At 41.9% G+C, this 23,049-nt stretch overlaps 1 protein-coding gene across 1 annotated transcript in view; it reads right to left on the bottom strand.

Moving 5' to 3' along the window:
* SNAP91 (synaptosome associated protein 91) overlaps positions 1 to 23,049 on the bottom strand; it is a 142,702-nt gene that overhangs the window by 36,321 nt on the left and 83,332 nt on the right. The window contains exons 15-24 of the mRNA XM_019496851.2: positions 21,625 to 21,639; positions 21,312 to 21,479; positions 11,486 to 11,593; positions 10,551 to 10,799; positions 10,254 to 10,331; positions 10,048 to 10,119; positions 8,206 to 8,289; positions 7,150 to 7,233; positions 2,234 to 2,377; positions 458 to 607 (exon numbers count right to left, since the gene is read on the bottom strand). Coding sequence (XP_019352396.1) covers positions 458 to 607; positions 2,234 to 2,377; positions 7,150 to 7,233; positions 8,206 to 8,289; positions 10,048 to 10,119; positions 10,254 to 10,331; positions 10,551 to 10,799; positions 11,486 to 11,593; positions 21,312 to 21,479; positions 21,625 to 21,639 — 1,152 coding nt within the window. The remainder of the gene's footprint in view (positions 1 to 457; positions 608 to 2,233; positions 2,378 to 7,149; positions 7,234 to 8,205; positions 8,290 to 10,047; positions 10,120 to 10,253; positions 10,332 to 10,550; positions 10,800 to 11,485; positions 11,594 to 21,311; positions 21,480 to 21,624; positions 21,640 to 23,049) is intronic.

Raw genomic sequence — 23,049 nt, forward strand, 5'->3', positions numbered from 1 at the left:
CAGTATCTGTCCTAACATACGCCCTGCAAACCAAATAATGCCCCAGATTTTGCAATAAGCAGCCAGGTGAACTTGCAAAAAACATGTGCTGGAGTAGGTGTGTATGTGGAGAAGGAAAGCCATGTTTTTCAGCTTTCAATGAAAAAGGCAGAATTTAATTGTTTCCTCACTAAACCTGAATAAAGGGCTCTTATTATATCTATCCACATAACAGGTCTGCTATTGTGGCCATCATTTATACCATCCTACACATCTCTAGAACTGCAAGTTACATTTTTACACATTTATGAATCAGTCCTTTAAGAACTAAAGGAAGTTACCTTTTGTTTCAAGATGCACATTTTTGTTGCCCTCTCTCCCGAAAAATATGGCTAAAAACAAACAGCTTAATCCTACAGGAGTTTAATATGAAGGATAATCAACACTGCAAGAAATCAAAAACAACTGCACTACTTACTGCCTACTAAACTTGCAAGAGATGAATCAAGATCACTTCCAAGGCCTTTGGTTGCTGCTGAAGAGGGGGAAGGTGCTGCAGCAGTAGCTGCTATGGACTGACCAGAGGGAACCATAGTTGGCATAAGAAGATCACCTAAACCATCGAACACTGGAATTTAAAGAGGCAGTATTTTACTGCATTGATCTTTAAAAATAGTCAGAAAAATTAAAAACCATTACCTTGAGTGGTCATCATAGCACAGACAGTCATTACACACGTATTGCCAATGCATAATTTGGCATTAAAGTAATGCCAACAAAGGCATGCATGTTATTTTTTAAAACAGTGAAATATAAAAGTAATCCTGAATTAGAAATATACCAAATAGAACTAGGACAAGGAAATCCATGCCCACCTGGTCAAATAGATGCATTAACTGAAAAGCTGAATCTAAAGAGACATTAAAAAATAAAGCCAAAACATTCCCTCCCTCTCTCCCCCCACAAAAGAAAACTAAACAAAAAAACCCCACATTGTTCCCAAAGAAAGTCTTCTTAGAAAAAAAGATGTTACCAAAAAGTTAGATTCAAATAATAAGTTTGGGAAGACACTAGGTTTTTTGTAATCCTTAAAACTAACTATCTTACAGTAAAGTTAGAATTGCTGTTGCAAAGTTATCAGGTAACTAAGATTTGAAATTATTTTGGTTCTGAGATTTCCCCCACCAGATGTAAATGCTAGGTGTGTACTTCTAAGGAAGCCTGCTGCTGTTCATTGAACAAACTACATTAAGCACTAGTTACTAGCTGCCCAACAAACCTTTTTCTCCTGGCCCATCATTCACCCTTACTAGGACTCTTATTTGAAAGAGGTGCAACCCTGAGGCCATCTGCCATGGTATCATAGACTGTGTTTGGAACAACTAGCTTAAAAAAAAAATCAGAAGAATCTATCACTGGAACTCCATATCCACATTTATAGGTCCAGCCTCTCCTGCTCTGCTGTTCTCTCCCAGAATCAGTTTTACAGATCACAATTCAAATTGCTTCATTTGTCTCATCCCTAGTTCTTTTAGCCTGCAGTGGTAAAATCAATCCAATATTCTGATCTATATTTGATAAGTGCCAACATTAATTCAAAACGGGTAAGGATGGCATATGCGCATTGGCAAGCAACCAAATAATCAAGCAGCAGTACTACTTAGTTTTATCTTTTACTTATTTAGTTGCAAAACTCACCAATTGTAAATGTGTAGCAAGGACCCAGCATGGAAAGTATAGAAGAATGAAAAAGATACAAACAAAATGATAGCAGTGATGAAAGGTTAAAGCTTTGTTAAGCAAAGAACACTCCTTGGACTCAATTTTGCATAATTTCAGGTGCCATGCAAGCTTAAGAACAGCTTCAGCAACAGCAGCAAGACCACAGATCTAAATATAGGCTATTATTTACAAAGTGTGCATTTTCCTTTTGATAATGCCTAACAATCATGCAGAAAAAGCACATGAAAAGAGATGATGTGCACAGTTAAATTTGCCAATCTATTTCTGATCTGAAAACAGAAAATAATGGATACAGAGAGTTCCTAGAGCTATCACTGCTGGTAAGTGCCCACTGTACTAATCCTTGTAATTATCTTTCAATGGAAGGTAAGGGTATCAATCTTTCTTGATATTTTTGTATAAACTTCACATGAAGCAGAACTGTCATTTACTTTGGATGGCAAGTATACACGTTTATTATGAATATGTATAAGTAAAAAACTAACCCACCCCACAACACACACAACTTTACCTGATGCATCAAATGAGCTGCCAGCAGTTGAAGTTGAAGATGATGTTCCAAAAGCTGCATCAAAGTTGGGCTGTAATAAGTTGCTTTGAGCTGGAGTAACTGGAGATGGTGATGGAGAGGAAGCAATGAAAGAACCTCCAAAACCTTGAGAGAAAGACACAGAAAGGTAAAAAATATACAATAGGTACAAAATAAAAGCCTTGACAAGATGAGGCTTTAAAAACCAAGTGTAATATTTACCTTATACTTTGATATTAGATCATTATTAACTCAGTTTAAATTTCATACGTTCAGTTGTTAAAGTTGTTGCAGAAGTCATAATGTATGCTATACACTGAAAACCATTTTTTAAAATCATTTTACCTACAGAGTTAAAAATTAGGTCACTTCTGGGTGAGGCATAGCAATTTAACACACTGAACGCTTTCAGCATACCATGTACAGCAGGAAGTTCATTATACCAATACCTCAGAAGAGAAGTTTGTAGGTAGGCAGAAAACAATTACTGGAATTTGTTCAGGGCACAAAGACCACCTCTAAATGAAACAATTGTTCAAAGACTACAAGCAGTCAGGAGCTCCATAAGCAGTCTTATCTTCCAGTGGGTCGTAAGAACAATCTGAACTATCTACCAACTGAACAACTATCCCAAAGCAATACTTGCAAGAGCAGCTGCGTTTCTTTTGGAAGTCTTCCAAATTCTCACCTGAACTGACCCTCTGTTTTAGGATGCTATTTGCAATGCACTTACCTTTAAGTTTCTAGGCTTTAAAACAGTCTCACTTGTTTTAGATTTTGAAGTGGTCTACGAAATTAATATGGATTTGTCAGTCCAGAACTCAGATCTTGATTGTGTCAGCTGAGCATACCTCTTCTGACATTCAAGACTGTCAATTCTGTAAGATTATCCAATTCCATATACTGTTCATGTTTCTCTCATGTGCATGCATGTACACAACAATGGGTAAACTAGACAGAGGAAACAAAATTCAATAAAGCCTACCCTCTTCCTGAGCTTAGAATTTTTCATGAGTAAAGAGAACAATCCTTTATTGCTATGTCAAGAGTACAGCCAAATGGAGCATGACCTATATAACATTTAGTGTACATAATTATCCTAAATGTGTCTAAAATTATTTGCAGAGAAATAACTAGACCTTGCTTTACTCATGAAGGGCAAGTCTTCTAACACTATAATGCCATGAGAATTGGAAAGTTTAGAATTAGATTATGCATACATCTGTCACTATTTGAGGGAAACAAATGCTTTAATAATGTCATGGTGTATAGATTCTTTGCATCCGCCACATTCATTCAAGGTTACTGGTAGCCATTTTGGATTAATAATGTATAAGCACTGGAAGCAGGAAAAGAAAAAACCCACTCAGTTAACTCACTAAAAAAGAACATCAGAATTATGTTCCTTAAGCTTAGACACAAACCCAGAACAAATTGAAGCCTTAAAAGGCAAATTCACATGGCTTGATGTCAGCAGGCATCTTAAATTGGATGAATTCATTAACTGAGCCTCACACCTAAACTGGACTTGTTTTCTCCTCCTCCTCTAGGCATTGGGGTATTGATTCAATATAAATGGTCACACCAAGTAACTATTACCTATCCTCCCTCACATTAACAGTCACGGGTCACACTGGCAGGGCTGTGGCTTGGGAGGGGCAACAGCACAGGGCTGCTCAGTGCCACAAAGCAGGGAGGGGTGGGGGATGGGACACAGCTGCAGATGGACCGGTGTCCTGGTGAGCTAAGGGGGCAGTGGGAGCTCTGATTTTCCATGATAAAACCAAAAATCAAACACCAAACTATATAGATGTTTAGAATTTACTTTATTATAATGATTAAAGCACTGGTAGGCTTCCAAATTGCTTAAAAAATTGTAAATATGACAATAAAACATTGTGTTCAACTGATAATTATAAAGTGAAAAGCCACTATATATAATAATGAAAAAAAATGCAGATTTTGGGGGCTTTTTAAATCAGAGAATATTGGATTTTTTAAACCAGAGAAAACCAGGATTCCAGCTAATGATGTTGAGAGCCATTAGGGTACAGCCCCCCTCAGTTCATAAATCCTTATCTTTTCAGGGGTCTAGGAGACATCACTCTGAAAGGTATTTGGGTTCTACTATATAAATCATATTTACAGTGCTTTACACATGTCCTAAATTTTATCCAATTACAAAAATGTGACAAATGTTTGGTACCCACTGGTAAGCAATCTCTTTCTATGGCTACATACAGGTGTTCAGTTTCTACTAGAAGAATTGCCATTCTCCTACTAGAAAACAAAAGTATGCAGATATTCAAAGTTTCTCTCCCAGAGGAAAAAAACAAAACTGACTGCCCCAGGAGAAAAATAAACCAGGAACAACTAGGGTAAAATCACTCCTGGGATATCTTCTCTTGAGAAACCTAATCTCTGTGTACTTTCCCCTGCCTTAACTCCTCCTGGGGGCACCTCTGGAAAAATAGGATTGAGGGGCAGCTGGTCCCAAGGCAATAGACAGAGTGGAAGGTGGGACGACAGCAGCAGCAACTAGCTACGCCCCACCTGCTTCTCACACAGAGCAGTGCTGCCCCAAGGCTTTCCTCAAACCTGGCTGCCAACTCTGTCAGCTTCCCACTGCCCTCCCCCTGCCCCCTCCACTCTCTATCTGCTGCTTAGTTGAGCAACAAGGTGGCGATTTAAAAGCTGGAAGGGCTGAGATCCAGGCATGTGGAGGCTTTTCCCAAAATTGCTCCCAAGCTCCCTGGTTTCCCCTTCACCTTGCTCGTCAACTGGGTGGCAAGGAGCTGGGCTATGGGGGGCTCTCCTTAGATAATGGAGCAAAGCCCCTGCCCACTCCTCACATCAGAGGCCCAGCTGTGTGGAGCAGGTGAGAGCTTTGCCATGGGGCCCAATCCACCTGGTTCTCAGTGTCCCAAGCCCAGCCAAGGGAGCAGAGATGAGCCCCCCGCTTTGCCCCACAGTTCCAGTCCCCCAGATATGGGAGGATTAGAGCAGTCCACCCCCTCCCCACAAGACTGAAATGATCCTGGTCTAGAAGGTGTAAAAGAGCAGTGGAAAGGAGGCGGTTGCAGACTGAATGCCTGTACTGCTCCCTCTTATAGAATTATTTCTGAGGATGGAAACGAACTATGGCTAGAAATTAAGGTTTCTACACACCTATAACTACAAGGTCAAAGTTGCACCATTTAAAATGAAGGGGTTAAATCTAGCATGCAGAGGCAAACAGGTATGAAAAACAAAACAACCAGAACTAGCATCCTTTTCCCCTAAAAGTTCCAGCAAATGGGTTTATTATCCTCATTTCACAGTTTAATGACAGATATTACAATCATAAAAATCTTGCCTGACCTCGTAATAAGCCATTCAATTCAACTCATACATTTTTATAATCAAAGCTAGTGAGCTGAACTAAAGCACTGCCATCCTCAGAAGACTCAGCCGTTGGCTGCCAGAAAACATTTATGATGGGATACTTGAGCCAAGAATTGATTATGCCCAGATTATGGTAATTATGACCAGATTATCTTGCTTCTCACCAGCCTGGGTAGCTAGCGGCATAATTAGGGCAAAGAAACCAGGACAACCATTCCAGGCACCAACTTGTGGGGAGGGAAAAAAAGTGCAAAAAAATGCTATTGCAGCAGTGGCACTGCAAAAACCAGAGGTCACCACTGCCCCTGAGCGCCTGGCCACATTGCTACACTGCTGTGGATAGCTAGCCTCATCAGACCCCTTGGGCCTTTGCCAATCTGACTCTTGGGAAACTCTGGCCAAAGCTGACCATATAAAAAAACAAACAAACAAACAAAAAACCCCCAAAAAACAAAACAGCAACTGGCAGCACACCAAATAATATCCAGACTATTTTTGTACCACTCCTTCTAGAGTGGCATCTCCACTGATGGCCGTTTGTGGGAGGTGTAACTGCCAGTATAAGCCTGGGCAATTGTGCATCAGGGTTGGTGGAAGATTCCCTCCGGAACACCATTGAATTTCTCCCAGAAACTGAATTAAGCTATTCCTTTCAGAAAGGCATCCAATCTTGCCTTAAAGACCTCAAGTGATAGTGAATACACACCTCCACTTGCAAGCTGTTCCCATACTCTATTACTTTAGCTGCTAGAAATAGGATGTTATTTCTAAGGCTGAAAGTGTTTAAACTTTATCTTCCAGCCATTGGATCTTTTATGCCTTTACCAGACTGACAAGCACTCGCATACTATCAAACCTCTACGTGGAAGTAGCTGCACACAGTGATCAAAATCTTTTCAGACAACTGACTTGATTGAACTCCTTAAGTCTCCCGTTCTAAGGCTTCTTTTCTGAGCAACCAGATCATTTTTGCACCATCCTTTGAGCTCTCTATTAACACATCATTCCTGAAGTGTCGACAATGGCACTGGATGCTGCATTCTGAACAGTGTTGCACCATTGTTAAATACCACTTACCTACAATGTTGCACTAAGGTCATAGCAAGGTTATTTGTATATTACCATGCAGCTCATTTAGGAGTTAATAAATTATGTATAGCACCTTATACTTCATGGCAGTAAACCTGTATTGCAATCTACACTAAGACAAGAGATCCATATTTTTATTCCTTCATATAAAAAGGAAAGGGAAGAGAAACAGGATGAAAACAAATATGCATTCATTTTAGAAGTTAATGCATGCATCTTGGAGATAGTGTACAATTTAAGCTAATGAGAGTCTTTGCTATTGTCCATCTTAGACAGTCATTCTAATGCTACAAGTCCATCATGAACTGTATAGGAAAAAGGTTCTGATGTTCATGGTACAGAAGAAAACATAGACAATCCTGCACAGATTTTAAAATACTCATCACAATACTTTCCAGAATGAAAAGTTTTAATTTTAAGATTACCAGCCAGTAGGTCTGCAGAAGCTGAAGAACTAGAAGCAGCCTGGGTTGCAGGTTGGGGTTCAGAAGCACTGCTTCCAAAAGCATCTATGGGTGTCCACAGTGCAGCACAAAAGGCAAAAAGTTGTCAAAAATACATTCATTCATCATCACGTAAGGAAGAGTAGCAGTATCACAGCAACTTTACTCTTCTAATAAAGGAATGATAGAGACATGAGCAAAAACTGGTGGCATTTGGCAATACCAGTTATAAGTATAGGAACAGCAGTTTTGATTGCATATAGTCCAGGTGGAGAACGGAAGAGGCAGTGAGCCAAAACTTTAGAAGAAGCCTTGTATTTTTCTTATTGAAAATACTGAGAAACATGTGCCAAAATTGCACCATTGAGGCTTACTAGTCTAGTTGATTAAACTGGAAGGCCCAACTGTGCATTACTGTAGGCTGAGAGAAGTTAAGTGGCAATGATAACTCGAGCTAGAGCTGACAATGCTCCTCAGCAGGCTGTAAAAGCCAGTTGTTTGGGCTGGACCGAAAGAAATAATTTCTATAAATTTAGAAATGCTCCATCATTCATGAAAGGCAACTCATACAGTATTTATGCAAAGTAATCTTAAAGGCTAGTAGCTGGCTATACTTCTCTGAATTTTTATTATTTCAGATATGACTATTAAACTGAATTCAAAAGTCTTTGAAATTTACACACACCTCTAACTGCTTATCAAAATTAAGCTGCTAAAGAGAAACAAATGTGGACAAAGGAGAATGAAGAGAAACGTACATGATTACTTTGAATAAAACAAATACTTGATCAGGAAAATAACTCATGCATGGAATACAGAAGACAGAATAACAAATACAAGGAAGAGGGATGGCAGAGAGCATCAAACATTACAATTTATTTGTATTTTAGCATATATTGATTAGATACTAAACAAACACAATCACAGTAGCTCATGAGGGGTTGCAGCTTGGATGGAGGAAATTACAACTACTGGAAAGAAATAAATTGAAATGATGTAATTTAACTGTGCAAGTAGTAAGGAAAAAAGAATACCCACCACCAAATAGGTCAATCACACCTGAAGAATCCACCTTTGCTGGAGATGTAGTGGGTAGAGGAGATGCTGCTGCAAATGTATCCACTGCAGTAAGCATGACAGAGTGTTTAGTATCAGAGAGACAGCAATACTTATTTGGAAAGCCACAGACTTTACCAGTTAGTATCATAAGACTCGTACACCACTTCAGGTGTCAGAATATGATATTGTCAAAGGACAGTTGGGGGGGGGGGGGAGTTGCTGTGTGTGGGTTTTTTTTTTTTTTTAAAACACAAGACTACCAGAGCATATTAGAAGAAAGGATTTTTGGTGATAGCTTTTATTGCACCAACTGTATAGTTGGGAAAGATGTTAGACTGGCTTTAGGGCACAAAGTGCACTTCCTCAGGTGTGAAAAGTAAACAGACACAGCTTGTACTAAGTAACACAACAATTGCTTGCCTACTCAATAAGAATAAGATAAATTGCTCTCCCCCAGTCTTCTGCCCCCTCCAAAAAATCCATACTTCTGGTATATTTCTTGGACCATCATGACTACCATAACACTTAAACCTTATCAAAGCATAGTGCATTATGCCAGCCTATCAACATAGGAAGACAACCTTCCTTGTGCTCACTCTGAAAAAAGTAAAGCTAGGCATGTCACTTACTGGCTTGACTCTTCTAGGACAGTTACAATGAAAGCTGACACTAGATAAACTGAACTCCCTTGGGCTAGGGACAGACATTCAAAAAGCCTGAGCCTGAATTGATTCAATCTTTGCAGGTTAGTTTAACCTGGCTAGGCTGAACTGGTTTGTAACCATAAAGACATCCCCTCTGGACAGAAGAAATGCCAGCACATGCCTGCAGTGGCTCAGGCTAGAAGGTGGGGGTCTCTAGAGCAGCCCTCCCTTCCTTTCCACACTGCTTAGCTGAGGGGGGGGGGTGTGGCCAGGCCCCGGCATGTCACTCTGATTAGGGAGGGGTTCTCCCCCTCCTGAGCAGCCCAGCACAGAGTTGATAACACAGTGTTTATTACCCCTAACTATTTATTAGCCCTTTAAGAAAACAACAGCCTCTCTCCATTAGTTCAAGCTCTTCTTAAACAGCATTTCCAAGGAAGGAACACACGGATATTACCAGCTACCTGTCGATTAGCTCCAAAAAGCCCTAAGCTGACGTAGTCCTGTCTGCCTTTGTCCCATCTCCCACAGCACGGATTGTAGTCAGCATGTGGTATGCTACCTAATGCTGAGAGTTGTCTGTGTAAGGCAGAGGGGAGGAGGGATCCCTGCTTGAGCAGGGAGCGAGGAAGGAGGGGGAGCCGGAGGAAGCCAGGCAGACCCCGCAGTACGTGCAACCTCTACAGGAGCTGCAGCCAGGGAGCAGAAGGGAGGGGCCAGCCCAGCTCTCTGGAGCAGAGAGCCCTGCCCAGCCCAGGGAGCATGCCAGGATGCTGGGGGACTCTGATTTAACTTAAACCAGGAAAGGGTCTGGGACAGACATTGCAGAAACTGGTTTGACCCAAGTCAGTTATGTCTGATACTACATTCAAACAGATTTATCTCAAACCAGTTTCAAACTGGTTTATATGCACTGAACTTCTGTTCTGTTACAGGTTGAAACCAGTTCGTGTGTAATATCTGTCCCTAGAATTAATGAGGTTTTGAACTACAATGCACTTTCAAGATGAAATCCACAACTTAGTGTCTGAAAAAGAACTCTGATTATTAGAGACTTGAAAAACTTGAAAGGGGATTCTTAAGCTAGGCCTACATTTATTTTTAGGAAATGTGTTGGGGGAAAAAGAACTATGGGGAACACAAGGTCCATAGCATGTCCTGTGAAACAAGCACTCACCAGATAACAGATCAGCAGTAAGAGAACTTTCAGGCACAGGAGAAGCTCCATGTGGTGGAGATGAAAAAGCATCTTCCAGAGAAGTAAAAAGAAAGAAAAAACCAGTCGAGGTAAGTACAGTGTTTAACTCAAAGTCAGCTTACACTGTAAAAAAAGAGAGTATCAAATGAGTAGGGTAATAAAGGAAAGGATCTTTTAATCTTTACCTGTACCAAACAGGTCTATGCTAGGAGTAGCATCTGGTTTAGGTGGTGCAGGAACATCAGGAACAGACTCAAATAAATCTAAGACCAAGAATATACATGTCTTTAACTCATTTTGGAAGATAGTACTGAAAGCAGTAACTTCTCAGTTTTGCACATCAGCATGTTTGGAAGTGTATGAAGAGAGGTTTCTCACCATGTAGAGAACCTTCTAACATACGGTATGCATGCACAAATGGACTGCATATTTGACAAACCAAATATAAATCTACCAGAATCAAAGAGTTAAAAACAATTTACCACCAAAGATATCTAGAGCAGGAGGAGCAGAAGTGGTGGCAGATGTGGTAGTGGTAGTGGCAGTGGCAGTGGCAGTGGCAGTAGCAGTAGCAGTAGCAGCAGCAGCTGGAGAAGGAGTAGTTGCAGGAACTGGAGTGGCTGCACTAGTTGTAGGGGTAACTACAGGAACACTGGTCTCTGTTGGCTTCATAGCAAAGAGGTCCAGCTCAGGAGCAGCCTCTGCACTACCTTCAGATGGGGCAAAAGGGTCTTGTAAAAGGAAAGTGGAAGATATATATATATATAGGATCAGTAAGTAAGGAAGTTGGAGATAACAAAACAGTTATGGGTAATATACACACAGTAAGTACACACTAAATAGCTAGTTTTCTGTTATGTCTATCTTATTTATCTGGATAGGTTCCACTTTTGTTTTTAAGCAAACAAATGGCAGAAAGCATGGGGACTTAAAAAACAAAGCTTTCTGGAAGCTTGGCTTGACAAGACCTAAATGCAACAGATGAAAGAATGGGCGGGCAGGGGGGGGGGGGGGGGGTGGTCATCTTAGGAAACAGAAGAAGTCCATTTAACATGTTAACAGAACATTAGTTTGGTACTATTTACATTCTGCAAACATGGTTAAAATAACTGACCACAGGGGTCGGACTTGATGATCTGTTCAAGTCCCTTCTGACCCTAGAAACTATGAACTAATTCAGTAATATTACTGAATAAATACACTGGGATGAGGAAAGAAAAAATGTGCAGTTTTGAGAAGCATTCTGTTTAAGTGCTTTGTTTTGATCAATAACAGCAATTACTCTGTACCGAGAGGAAAGTGATCAAACATTTTAGAAGAGGGGGGGAAAAAGGAAGAAAGAAAACTGAAACACACTGCCATGTAGTTTAATGCTGCAACACAAGAACAAGACACTATCTAATGACATCAAACCCACCATTTCCTGAACATGCATCAAGAGCTGCTGCTACAGGGGTTGGGGTAGCTGGTGCTGCTGCCCCTTCAGGTGCTGCAGGGGCTTCACCAGGAGAAGCTGCAAAGGCATCTTGAATGCAGTTTAAAAAAAAAAAAAAAAAATTAAAAAGGATAAAGAGAGAAGAAAATATAGTAAAAGAACCAAGTTAAATTGCATAGGTAGATTCCCTTATACAACATGAATTTATTTTACTTCTGCAAGACAAGTCACACACTAGGAATACTCTTTTGCCAACCCCACTCAATACTAAACTGTAATTCCATCAAAAGTGTATTTAGATTTTGTAAGTATGAGCTATAAAAGGTAAATTTGATTCTTATTGTATAAGGGTTCTGAGCAGCATGTTCATGTAACATCAGAAATTAATGCATGTAAAAGTATTGCAGTAAACAAATGAAATAGAAAACTTTCATGTTCAGTCAAATACAAAATGCCTTAAAAAAAAAAAAATGAATAAAACTACTCCTCTAACCTGGTACTATTGTTATTTTTCAAAATAGCGAGAAGCTAAAAGACAAAATGACGACTGAAAATTCTGATATAAACATCACCACTGGACAGACTGGAATTTCTGTACTCTCCTCCCCTAAATCCTAACTTCATTTGAAGAACTGATATCATCAACAACATGAAAACTGAGACTTCCTTTAATTCATGCGCTTTCTGAAGTTTAAAAGGTTGCCAATTCCTGGAATAGGCAGTTTTACAGCATTAAAAAAAGTTATGTAACATTAACTACCGGTAGAAATTTTTATATTATACCATATCAATTATATCTCACACACTGCAAAATATATGTATGCGTGTGCATGCATATTTATATATAAAACATGCATGCCACACGTACACTGTAAAAATATATACATGTGAGTGAGAGAGATAACCGATATGATATATATGGGAGCTTCAAATTAAAAAAATTCCCGAGACTCCCCATTGGAAAATGTTCCTTTCACTTTTCTATAATCATCTCTTCTCTATATTGCAGCTCAGTGGTTCAAGTCAGGACTATTAAATAGAAACATAAAAAAAGTAGTTTTAAGTTTTTTGTGGTATATACCAATAATTTCAGAGAGAAAAAAAAATGTTGGTAGATATTAATAGGTCTGGAGGACTTACAAGAGGATTCACTAGAATACGGGCATTTTTACACATGCAAGTACTGCAGCACTGGGCACTGAGAAAATGACGGCAGAGCACTTTTGAACTAAAACATGTAAAAGATGCTTTAGTTCAAAAGCGCACAACCACCATTTTCTGAGTGCTGACGTGTATTTAACCACTTATAAAACTGCATGCAATGCAGCTCAATGCATGTCAGCACTTGATTAATCTAGCCTGCTCTGAAGCAGTAAATCAGACCAAAAAGTTGTGAGACCAAGAACTATGTGTATAAATGCCCTGAGATTCTGCAGACTGGTTAGACAAGCAAGTCATTATTCTGAAGAAGAAACGCTCTGTTATACATACTCATCTTGCTTTGGACAGAGCAAGAAAGTTCATCCCAATTTAGTGTAGGAAATTCTAAGTTGATGACAGCATTGCTCTGAAGCCAAACGTAAAAAAAAGGGTCTACACAGAGAGAATACTAGATTTTGCATTTTTGAAGTGTTGACATTTTAAAATAGTTTCAGTCTTTGAAACCATTAAAGTAAAACTTCACAAAAATGATGTCTGGTATATAAAAAGTTACCTCCCAATATCATTTTTATAAATGCCTGATCCAGTTGACTCTTACACTCATGTGTAGTGTTAAATCATCAGGAAGTACTCCTAACAATAGTTCACTGCGACTACTATAAGCAAATTCTACTGGCAATACTTGTGTACCAAAGCCCCACATAAAAGCTGCAGCAGCACACAACAAGCTCAGAGATTAAGACATTTCTAAAAAGCCTAAACATATTGAAAGCTACCTATTAAAAATGGCATACTGCAATCACATTGTTACGTTAGCATGGGAAAGCTTTACATGCTGTTGCAAGTCTAGATTTTAAAACGAAGATGCCCATTTTAAAAACAAATTTATGCCAACTACTCTAAAAAGCTCAAGACATGCATTTGAACTTCAGCAAAAACAGAAAGCTGATTAATTCTCAGACTGAGTATATAATGAAAGCTAAGGGCAAAAGGAAAAAAAGATCTGCCAATAAGCAGTTTCTCAAACACTTAAATTTTCTAATTTAAAAACTAAGACAATTTACAATGGCAAAACTGAATGGCAGTTGTACAAATGGTAAGAGGTGTAAATCAGTCAAAATCTCTGCATTAACACAGGCATAACAGACACTAGTACATCAATTGGAATATAAATACAAAATGGGAGAATGCAAAAATTGGACTGAGAAAACTCTTTGAATATGGGTATTCCCAAATAAAACTGCATTTTTATGTTAGTCACCATTTGGTCTATAAAAGTTTTTCAAACAGTGGAAAAATTCCACTTTGGAATACAGTCATTTGTACTATTGTTCCTGAAAAGCTTACTTTCAATAAAGAGTGTCTCAGTGGAATTGTAGTGTGGAGATGTTTTAAAATACACACCAATTTTAGATGCATTTATTCCAGGAATAAGGGAGTAATGCAACAGACACTGACAGATTTCTGGAAAGCACGTCAGGGCAGCCAGTATGTCTATGTTGAGATCACTTGGGCACAGTCCTAAAAGGCACTTACACACATGCAGGAGGCTGCTCCAACGCACTGTAATTCCAGCGCATTGGAGCAGACTTGATTAATTGAGTCTGCCAGAGCATGGAAATTACCATGCTCCAACAGACTCCAGTGTTGTGTGCATCAGCGTCCTTGTGCTGAAAAATGGTGGTGGGGTGCTTTAAAACTAAAGCTCGATCTATAAATGCCCAGAAAAATTAATCCTGTTTAGATGTAAATACAAATACCTGTTACTCCAAAATAGCAGCTATAGAATTTCCACACACATGAAGACCTCTATCTAAATATGCAGAAATGGGTAGGTAGCTTTATATGACAATGTATAAAATAAGTACTGGAAGATGCAGGCTATACAATTTTTCAATTTGTGAATAGGGCTCTAGACAAATACCATAGTTTTCATAACTTCCTCAAGTATAATACTTCAGACCAACCTCTTACAAAGCTATATAATAGTAAACTTTAATGACAGAATTAAAAATTATTTTTTTTTAGTTCAGAACAAACAGTCAATCTTATGAGAATTAGTTTTAGGAATTTAACAGAACTTCTTCAAAAGCGTTACTCTAAAATAGACTTACCTTATCAGGAACTGCAACAGTGTGATTTACCTTAAGGATTTCGGCAAATATTTAAAATTTAGGAGTTAATTTTGTATTTAAAGTGTAGCAAAACTTGAAAGGTACAGGAAAAAAAAAAAAACGAAACTAAAAAGCCTGTATAGCAAAGCATTTAAATTATAGTTGGAATGTTTAATTCATGCTTATTTTTCTCAGTACACTGAAAATGGGAAATGCTTTTCTAATTTTATTTATCCTGAGCCCAAATTTAAAGCAGCTTATATTTTTCTAGTTTCAGAGAACTGGTATAAGACTAGTATATATTTTCTTTTTTTAACATTGCCTAAAGGTTCAGTTAAAGTTATTTCCTGTATTTAAAAATCTGGTTTCTACTAAATTATGTCCCACACTTCAATCATCATAAACTGTTTGGTTCTAGAGACATCTGTAAAAATGGTGCATAAGGCTCCTCACAGGGTTGCCACACAGCAGTGACTACATCTGTGCAAAACAGTTTAATGTTGCATAATGGGACCACTGTCAAGGTCTTCAACATCTGCATAAACAGGATTAAGGTAATAGTAGTAGCAGTTTGTGTTTTCCAATATTATATCTTACCCCATTTAATTCTGCAGGTAGACAGCTATAGTTTCTTACCTTAAAACTGAGCGTAGTTTCTAGTTTTATCTACAGATTCATAAATCCAAATTGTGAATGTCACAGTATGAGGCCCAGACATAAATCGTAACATTTCACATGTGCATCATGAAAGCATAGTTGATTGTTATGCATTATGTGCTGGCGTGAAAAAACTATGCTCTTAAGAGGTGTGGGGGGGGGGGTGGAAATAGCTGAACATTTCATAGTTTCATAGTTGGTAGGGTAGGAAGGGACCTGAGCAGATCAAGTCCGACCCCCTGCCATGGCAGGAAAGAGTACTGGGGTCAAACAACCCCGGCAAGGTGTTCATCCAGCCTCCTTTTAAAGACCCCCAGGGTAGGAGCCAGCACCACTTCTCTTGGAAGTTGGTTCCAGATCCTAGCCGCCCTGACTGAAGTAGCGCCTCCTGATGTCTAGTCTGAATGTCTAGTCTGAATTCAGTCTAGTCTGAATGCGGCACCCAGAACTGTACACGCTACTCCCTCTGCCAGCTTGTGACCGTTATTTGTTGTTGCTCCTGGTAGTGCTCGAGGGAACAGGGACTCCCCCAATGCCTGCTGGTCCCCTCTGACTAGTTTGTAACAGGCCACTAGATCCCCCTTCAGCCTTCTCTTGCGGAGGCTGAACAGGTTTAGGTCACTTAACCTCTCCTCATAGGGCCTGCCCTGCTGACCCCTTATCATGAGGGTGGCCCTCCTCTGGACCCTCTCCGTGTTGTCCACATCGCTCCTGAAGTGTGGCGCCCAGAACTGGACACAGTACACCAACTGCGGCCTGACTAGCATTGCATAGAGGGGGAGGATCACCTCCTTGGACCTGCTTGAGATGCATCTGTGGATGCATGACAAGGTACAGTTGGCCTTCCTGACTGCGTCCCCACACTGTTGGCCCATGTTCATTTTGGCATCAATAATGACTCCAAGATCCTTTTCTGCCTCTGCACTGACAAGAAGGGAGTTCCCCACCCTGTATGTCTGCTGCTGGTTCTTCCTCCCCAGGTTCAGTACTCTGCATTCGTCAGTGTTGAAACCCATCCTGTTCTCATCCACCCACCCCGTAACCTGTCTAGGTCTGATTGCAGCCCACTTCTCCCTACATCTTAGTGTTGTCTGCGAATTTGAACAGGGTGCTTTTTACCCCTTTGTCCAAGTCGCTGATGAAGATGTTGAACAGTGCGGGCCCGAGGACCGAGCCCTACAGAACCCCACTGCCCATATCCCTCCAGGTTGAAAATGACCCATCCACCACCACTCTCTGGGTGTGCCCCTCCAGCCATTTAGTGACCCATTTGACTGTGTAGGTGTCAACGCCACAGTCCCCTAGCTTTTTAATGAGAATGGGGTGAGAGACAGTGTCGAAGGCCTTTCTAAAGTCCAGAAAGACTACGTCCACTGCTACCCCTGCATCTAAGGATTTTGTGACCTGGTCATAGAAGGCCACCAGGTTGGTCTGACAGGACCTGCCTCTAATGAACCCATGTTGGTTGCCCCTAAGCATAACCTCTCCTGCTGGCCCCTCATGGACATGCTTTTTGAGAGAATTATTCTGGTGCTTACCCAGGAGAGATGTAAAACTAAGTGGCCTACAGTTTCCTGGGTCCCCTTTCCTCCCTTGTTTGAAAATGGGAACCACATTAGCCCTTTTCCAGTCCTCTGGCACCACACCAGAGCACCACGAGTGCTCGTAAAGCCATGCCAGGGGTCCTGCAATGACCTCTGCTAATTCCCTCAGCACTCTGGGGTGGAGATCATCAGGACCAGCTGATTTAAATATGTCCAGTCCCTCCAGAAGTTCCCTGACTAGGTCCTCACTGACCTTAGGCCTGGGTATGCCTGCCCTGGGGCCTACAGGGGTCCTGGGGGGGGGGGGGGGAGGGTGACCCAGTCCCTGCTCAGAAAAATGGAGGCTAGAGTAGAAAATCCTTCACTACAATTTTGCCAGTGGAAAGGTGGGTTGGGGAAAAACCACTGAAGAGAAATAACCATTATGAAAGTTGATACAGCAAGGTATTGAGTAACTACAGGTAAATTTATTTTGTAATGAAGCACATTTTTGCATCTGGTAAATATTAAGGAGTCATCCTTTTGCATTTAGTGGGTCAGGAGATAATTGGGGGAGGAATGAGAAGACTAACTGGAAGTCATCAAATCAAATAACAGTAAAGCTTGCATAGAAAAGCTAACCCTAACAAAGACCCTACAAGACATCCCACAAGGACAAGGGGAACAGAAGTCCGTAGGTAGCACAAGTGCAAGATTAATATCTTCAAAGGGCATTAAGCTAGTGTGTTTATATCACACCTGATTTCCATGGTCAAGTACAGATATTCAAAAAGCCCAAGCCTGAATTGTTTCAATCTTTGCAGGTTAGTCTAACCTGTGTAGATTGAACTGGCAAGCAAGTGAATAAATATTCACTTTTGATTCTGGAAATGCAGCACATGCCTGCAGTGTCAGGCCAGAAGTCAGGGGCTCTAGAGCAGAGGCAGGCAATTATTTTGGGCAGAGGGCCGCTTACTCAGTTTTGGCAGGCTGTTGAGGGCCACGTGGGTAGCCCTGCCCCTTGACAGGTGTCCCGCTGCCTGATCACTATCTTGGGACCAATGTCCCAATGTCTTGGGACCAATGTCCCAGGGCCAGCACTGGTGAGACCCAAAGCTGGGTACAGGCTGGCAGGGGTCTGTGGAGCCAGGCTGGGCTGCACCAGCAGGAAGAGGGGGGAGCTGGCCTGGCTCCATAGAGCCCCTGCTGGCCAGGACCCCGTGCTCCTGCCACCCTGCTCTGGGCCCTGCCAGCACTGGCCCCGGGACACCAGTGCGGGCCCCATGCTCTCCCTGGCTCCCTGCCCACTCACTCCCAGTGTCCCTCAGCCCCATGGTACAGGCGGGGGGCAGTACACGGCCCCGACCCCCTGCTCACCAGCAGGGAAGAAACTGGTGCTGAGCATGGGGAAAAGTGGCCCCTGACCCGCTCTGTGCCCGGCGCTCCCTGCTGCAGCTACTCACAGCCCACGCGAGGCTATCTGGAGCAGACACAGCCAGCCCCATGTGGGCTGCAAGTGGCTACAGCGTGGAGCGCCAGCCACGGGGTGAGTGAGGGGCTGATTTTCCCCACGCTCAGCACCAACTTGTAACCCGCCCCTGCAGCTAGCCTGGGCCCCACGCCAGCTCCAAGCTTGCCCATCAGGGCTGCACACAGCAACAGCAGCTGCAGCACCCCCCACTTGCCAGACCAGGCAGTGTTGGCTGCTGCTGCCTGCCCAGAGCTTGTGTGCTGGGCAGCCCAGAGGTGGCAGTGGCAAACACTGCCTGGCATGGCAAGCAGGGGGGCCGGGGCTGCTGTCGCCATGCGCAGCCCCAGTGGATGAATTCAGAGCCGGTGCGGGGCCCAGCCTGGCTGTGGGGCCGGGTTAGAAGCTGGTGCTGAGTGCGGGGGGAGGGGCGGGGGGGTGACGCGGCCCCTCGCCTGGCGCCTTGCACTGCAGCCACGAGCGCTGACCATGGGGCGGGTGAGGGGCTGCTTTTCGTCCCCTGCACTCAGCTTTTCCCCGGGCCATTTTTCCCTGGTCTCCTTCCCTGCCCCCTTACCTGCGGTTCCGGTGCAGGGCAGCCATGCGGTCTCAGGCCAGAAACCCCTGCTGGGGGTGGGGCCGGGCAGGCCCTGCTGTTGTGGGAGCCCACCGGGCTTCCCCTGGGTCTTACTGCCCTTGGTCCGGCCCGTGGGTCATATTTTGCCCACCCCTGCTCTACAGCGAGCCCTCCCTTCCCTTCTGCAGTGGCTGAGGGAAGCTGAGCTGAGGGTGGGGCATGGCCAGGCCACAGCAGGCCCAAGTATGATTGGGAAGGGGTTTAAACCCCCACCCTGGCCTGCAAGTACTCCAGCCAGGGTGTGCCTAGAAGGGAAGGGGGGAAACAGCCCTTGCCAGGCTTTTGGAGGGGTTGGGGGCAGGGTGAGGAGTATGGCTAGACTCTGGCCAGGCAAGGTTCCCTAAATGTGAAGTGGGGTAGGGAGCTGGGTTATTCCCTGATCCCTCCCATTCCTCCCGTGACGCCAGCCAGGGTCTGCCTGGCCAGGGCACAGCAGCACCTGTCATGGTCCTTTCCTCCCCACCACCGCTCCAGGGTTATTCCCCACTCCATCCCCTCTCCCACCCAGGGACCACAGCTGGGCTCTGTCAGTTCTGGTTGCTGCCTCTGCCACTTGCCCCTGGCCAGGCAGACCCCACCTGGGATCTTTCAGGGGGACAGGGAATGGAAGAGGGGGAAATCAACTCCCTCCCTGCCCCCTTCACCTCAGGGGGCCATACCAGGCCACACCCCCACCCCTGCTCTGGCTAGACAGCAGAGGGGCAGCCCTATTCTCTGAAGCAGAGAGTATAGCCCAGCCTAGACTAGGGCTAAAAAGCATGCTGGGGGACTCTGATTCACTTAAACCAGGAAGGGATCTAGAGCCGAAGTCCCATAAACTGGTTTGACCTTAGTCAGTTAAGTCTGATACTACGTTCAACCAGGTTTATCTTAAACCAGTTTCAGCCATTTTGAAACTGGTTTATGTGCACTGAACTTTTCTTCCATTACATGTTTAAATCAGTTTCTGATCACTTAAACTTCTTTATGTGCAACTTCTGTTCCTAGCCCATGGGTGCAGGTAGAGAAAAAAAGAGGAGAAGAAAGAAAAGAAAAAGAGGTCCAACTCTGCATCACTCCCTTCAGTTTTACAGGACCCTTAAAATGGAAAGAGTTATTAACTTGCAAAGTAAGAAGAAAGCAAGCCTCCCCACCATGGATCTAGTTATTTGATATGTTACCTCACCTTCTTCAATAGACTGTAAGGGGATCATTCACTTCACACAGCTTTCTTCTCCCAGCCAATCCTGTGTGTGACACAGACCTTCTCAAGGCCAGTCAGCTGCATGTTTTCAGCTTCTAACTAGTTTATTTTTTCCAAGAAGCAAGCTTGTCTCCACAGAAACACCACAAATAATACAGCAAAAAGAGATAGCAAAACAGACACAGTCTTTTCTTAGACCCTAACAGAGCAATCCAAGCCCTGTGCTTCTTCCTTAGTACCACTGCCTTCCCTCTCTTTTGCACTTGGCTTCTGGAGTTTTTAAGCCTCTTTTTAGCTTCACTCCAGTTCAATAATCAGCTGCCGCTGCTGCCAACCTTGCAGCCCAGCAAACTCTTAACTGGTGACTGCCTTATAAAGACCCTGGACATAGACCCTAATGCTGGACAAATAAGGATTCTACACAAAGAAGCAAGAAAAAGGTACTAGTTACTTAAGTCAATTACAATGCATACATTTCCTGTCGATATGAAGTAAAAGCTACCAGATACAGAAAGAGAAACTTTGAATGCCTGTATTATTTGATTTTAAAAGGTAGGCGCAAAAGTAAATGCATGATTTGGTGCTTCTGCATTCCATTTAGATAGAATGGCAAACAGCTGTGATGCACAGCCATTTTTGTACAATGGGCCTCTACCTGTATTTACAACCCACATTTACAATTCCAGCATAAAAGTTCACTCACTATGTAGATCTGCCTACATTCATATAACAACATTTCATATTCATTCATAATAGTTCAATTCCATGCTTTGATAGAAAGGAGGTCAAAGAACAGTTTTCAGCCACAGAATGGATGCAACAGGGGATATCCCAAACAGGGAACACCCACATATTAAGAAGGAAAGCCATGAAAGGAGAAATGTATGACAGAATTTAACAATTCCACTAAAATATTTTTCTGAGTTATCAGATTCAACAGAATTTACAGATGCTAGAAAAGCCATCAGATTTACCAAATTTGGAGTCAAACTATGATATTTTAAATACTGCTTGTTCTCCATTTGAACTACAGAATTGGAACATTCTTAGAGCAGCCAAACTAACCTCCAAAGAGATCCACTTCAGCAGTGGCAGCAGTAATAGTTGTAGTTGTAGCAGAAGCTGAAGCAGTTGCAGCATCAGTAGTTGCAGCAGTACTTGGGCTAGGTTCTGGTGCAAAGGGATCTGAAATCTGTGGCTCAGAAGTAACACTGGAAAGTGCAGCCAGATTATCTATATGCAACCATGTATGAAGATCAAAAACAGAAACAGTAAGGAGAAAGAGAGGGAAAAAACCCACTAAACTCCAAAAAAGGTAAGACACTTGCTAGAATTATAGTCATACTCAGGAGTTATTAGAAGTTAGAGTGTTACTCACCCTCTCCTAAGAGATCTGCCAACATTGTCCATTACAACGATAGCAATGTAAAGAAACAGGAGAATTAACAAGAAGTGCCAGATGAAAATTTAGGCATACATTTCATAAACCAATCGTTAGTAAAAGGTCTTAAGCCAGAACTCACAAAAGGTAACTTAAATATATTTAATATACTTAGAAGTCTTCTAGTGCCTTGAAAAGAACATCATGGATTTCAAGTACAGAACCTGATGTGAAACAAAACTATTTGGAGAGTTTTACTCAAAACATCCATTCATTGGTGCATAGGAGTTTGAACTGATTCTAATTCCTTGGAGATAGTATACAACTGATAAAATGCTAGCAGCACAGGGTTTGAAGAGACTGCTGCTAATTTTTGGTTTAAACAACTTTTTTTTGAGTGAGAGCACAAGAGAAAAGAGTGCAAAAGGAAAAAAAGAGCATGAGAGAAAAAAAATCATCATTTTAAATTCATCTTAGTGGTGAAGGACTAACACACACACAATTGGCTGTTTTGTTGCATGGGTTACACTAGTTCCCACTTCACACATTGCTTTGATAAACTATGAATGACTTGTGAGGTTCTTAAATGGTCCCTTGAAGTGATTGCCTTTAATCCAAAAATTACAAAAAACTCTGTAAAATGCAATGTCTAAAATACTAGCGACTCCAAGCCGTCAATACTGTAGCTATTGACAATCATTCTTCTACTTATTTTGGTGCAAATACTTTAAGCCAAAAAGAAATCTAAATTTGAGACGTAGGGACTATTTGTCTAGTGGGCAATATAGAACATTTATACTCAGCAGGTTTCTTAGAAGCTAGGAATCAGCTTCAAGGACAATGTACATTGCACGTCTGACTCCCAGCAACATTATACACACAAATCACATTGGATTGACAGGATTACAGTGATTTGATTCACATCAAGAATTCACCAAGCTAAACTGTATTAAAAGTATTAAACAATATAAAAGTATTTTAGCCAGCCAAATGAGAAATATTGGTCCAACACAATCTCTCAACCTTCCTTGGAAAAGGAGGTCACAGTAATTATGTTCTATTTTATCTAAATAAATCTCACTCATCCACAACCCCACAAACTTCTCCATGTGTTTTATGCCAATTATTTCAACTAAATTCCTCAAAAACAATTTAAAGTTATTTACCAAAAATATATTGGTTTCAGAACTTATTGTATCATATTTAAGAACTTTTGCATAGCAAACTCCAAAAAAAAATCCCCCCACAAAAAAGCCCAAACACACCCCTAAGCAGAAAAGAACCCACTCATTCATCTTAATATCCTTCCACCCTGCACAATACCTCTCCTAGAATAGTTAATACTTGGGTAACATGCACCAAGAAGAAGGGTAACCAAATCAATCATTATTCAAAGACTTAGAAAAGTAACTTTCTAATGTC

Source organism: Alligator mississippiensis, chromosome 1 (assembly GCF_030867095.1).
Source record: "Alligator mississippiensis isolate rAllMis1 chromosome 1, rAllMis1, whole genome shotgun sequence".
NCBI lineage: Eukaryota > Metazoa > Chordata > Crocodylia > Alligatoridae > Alligator > Alligator mississippiensis.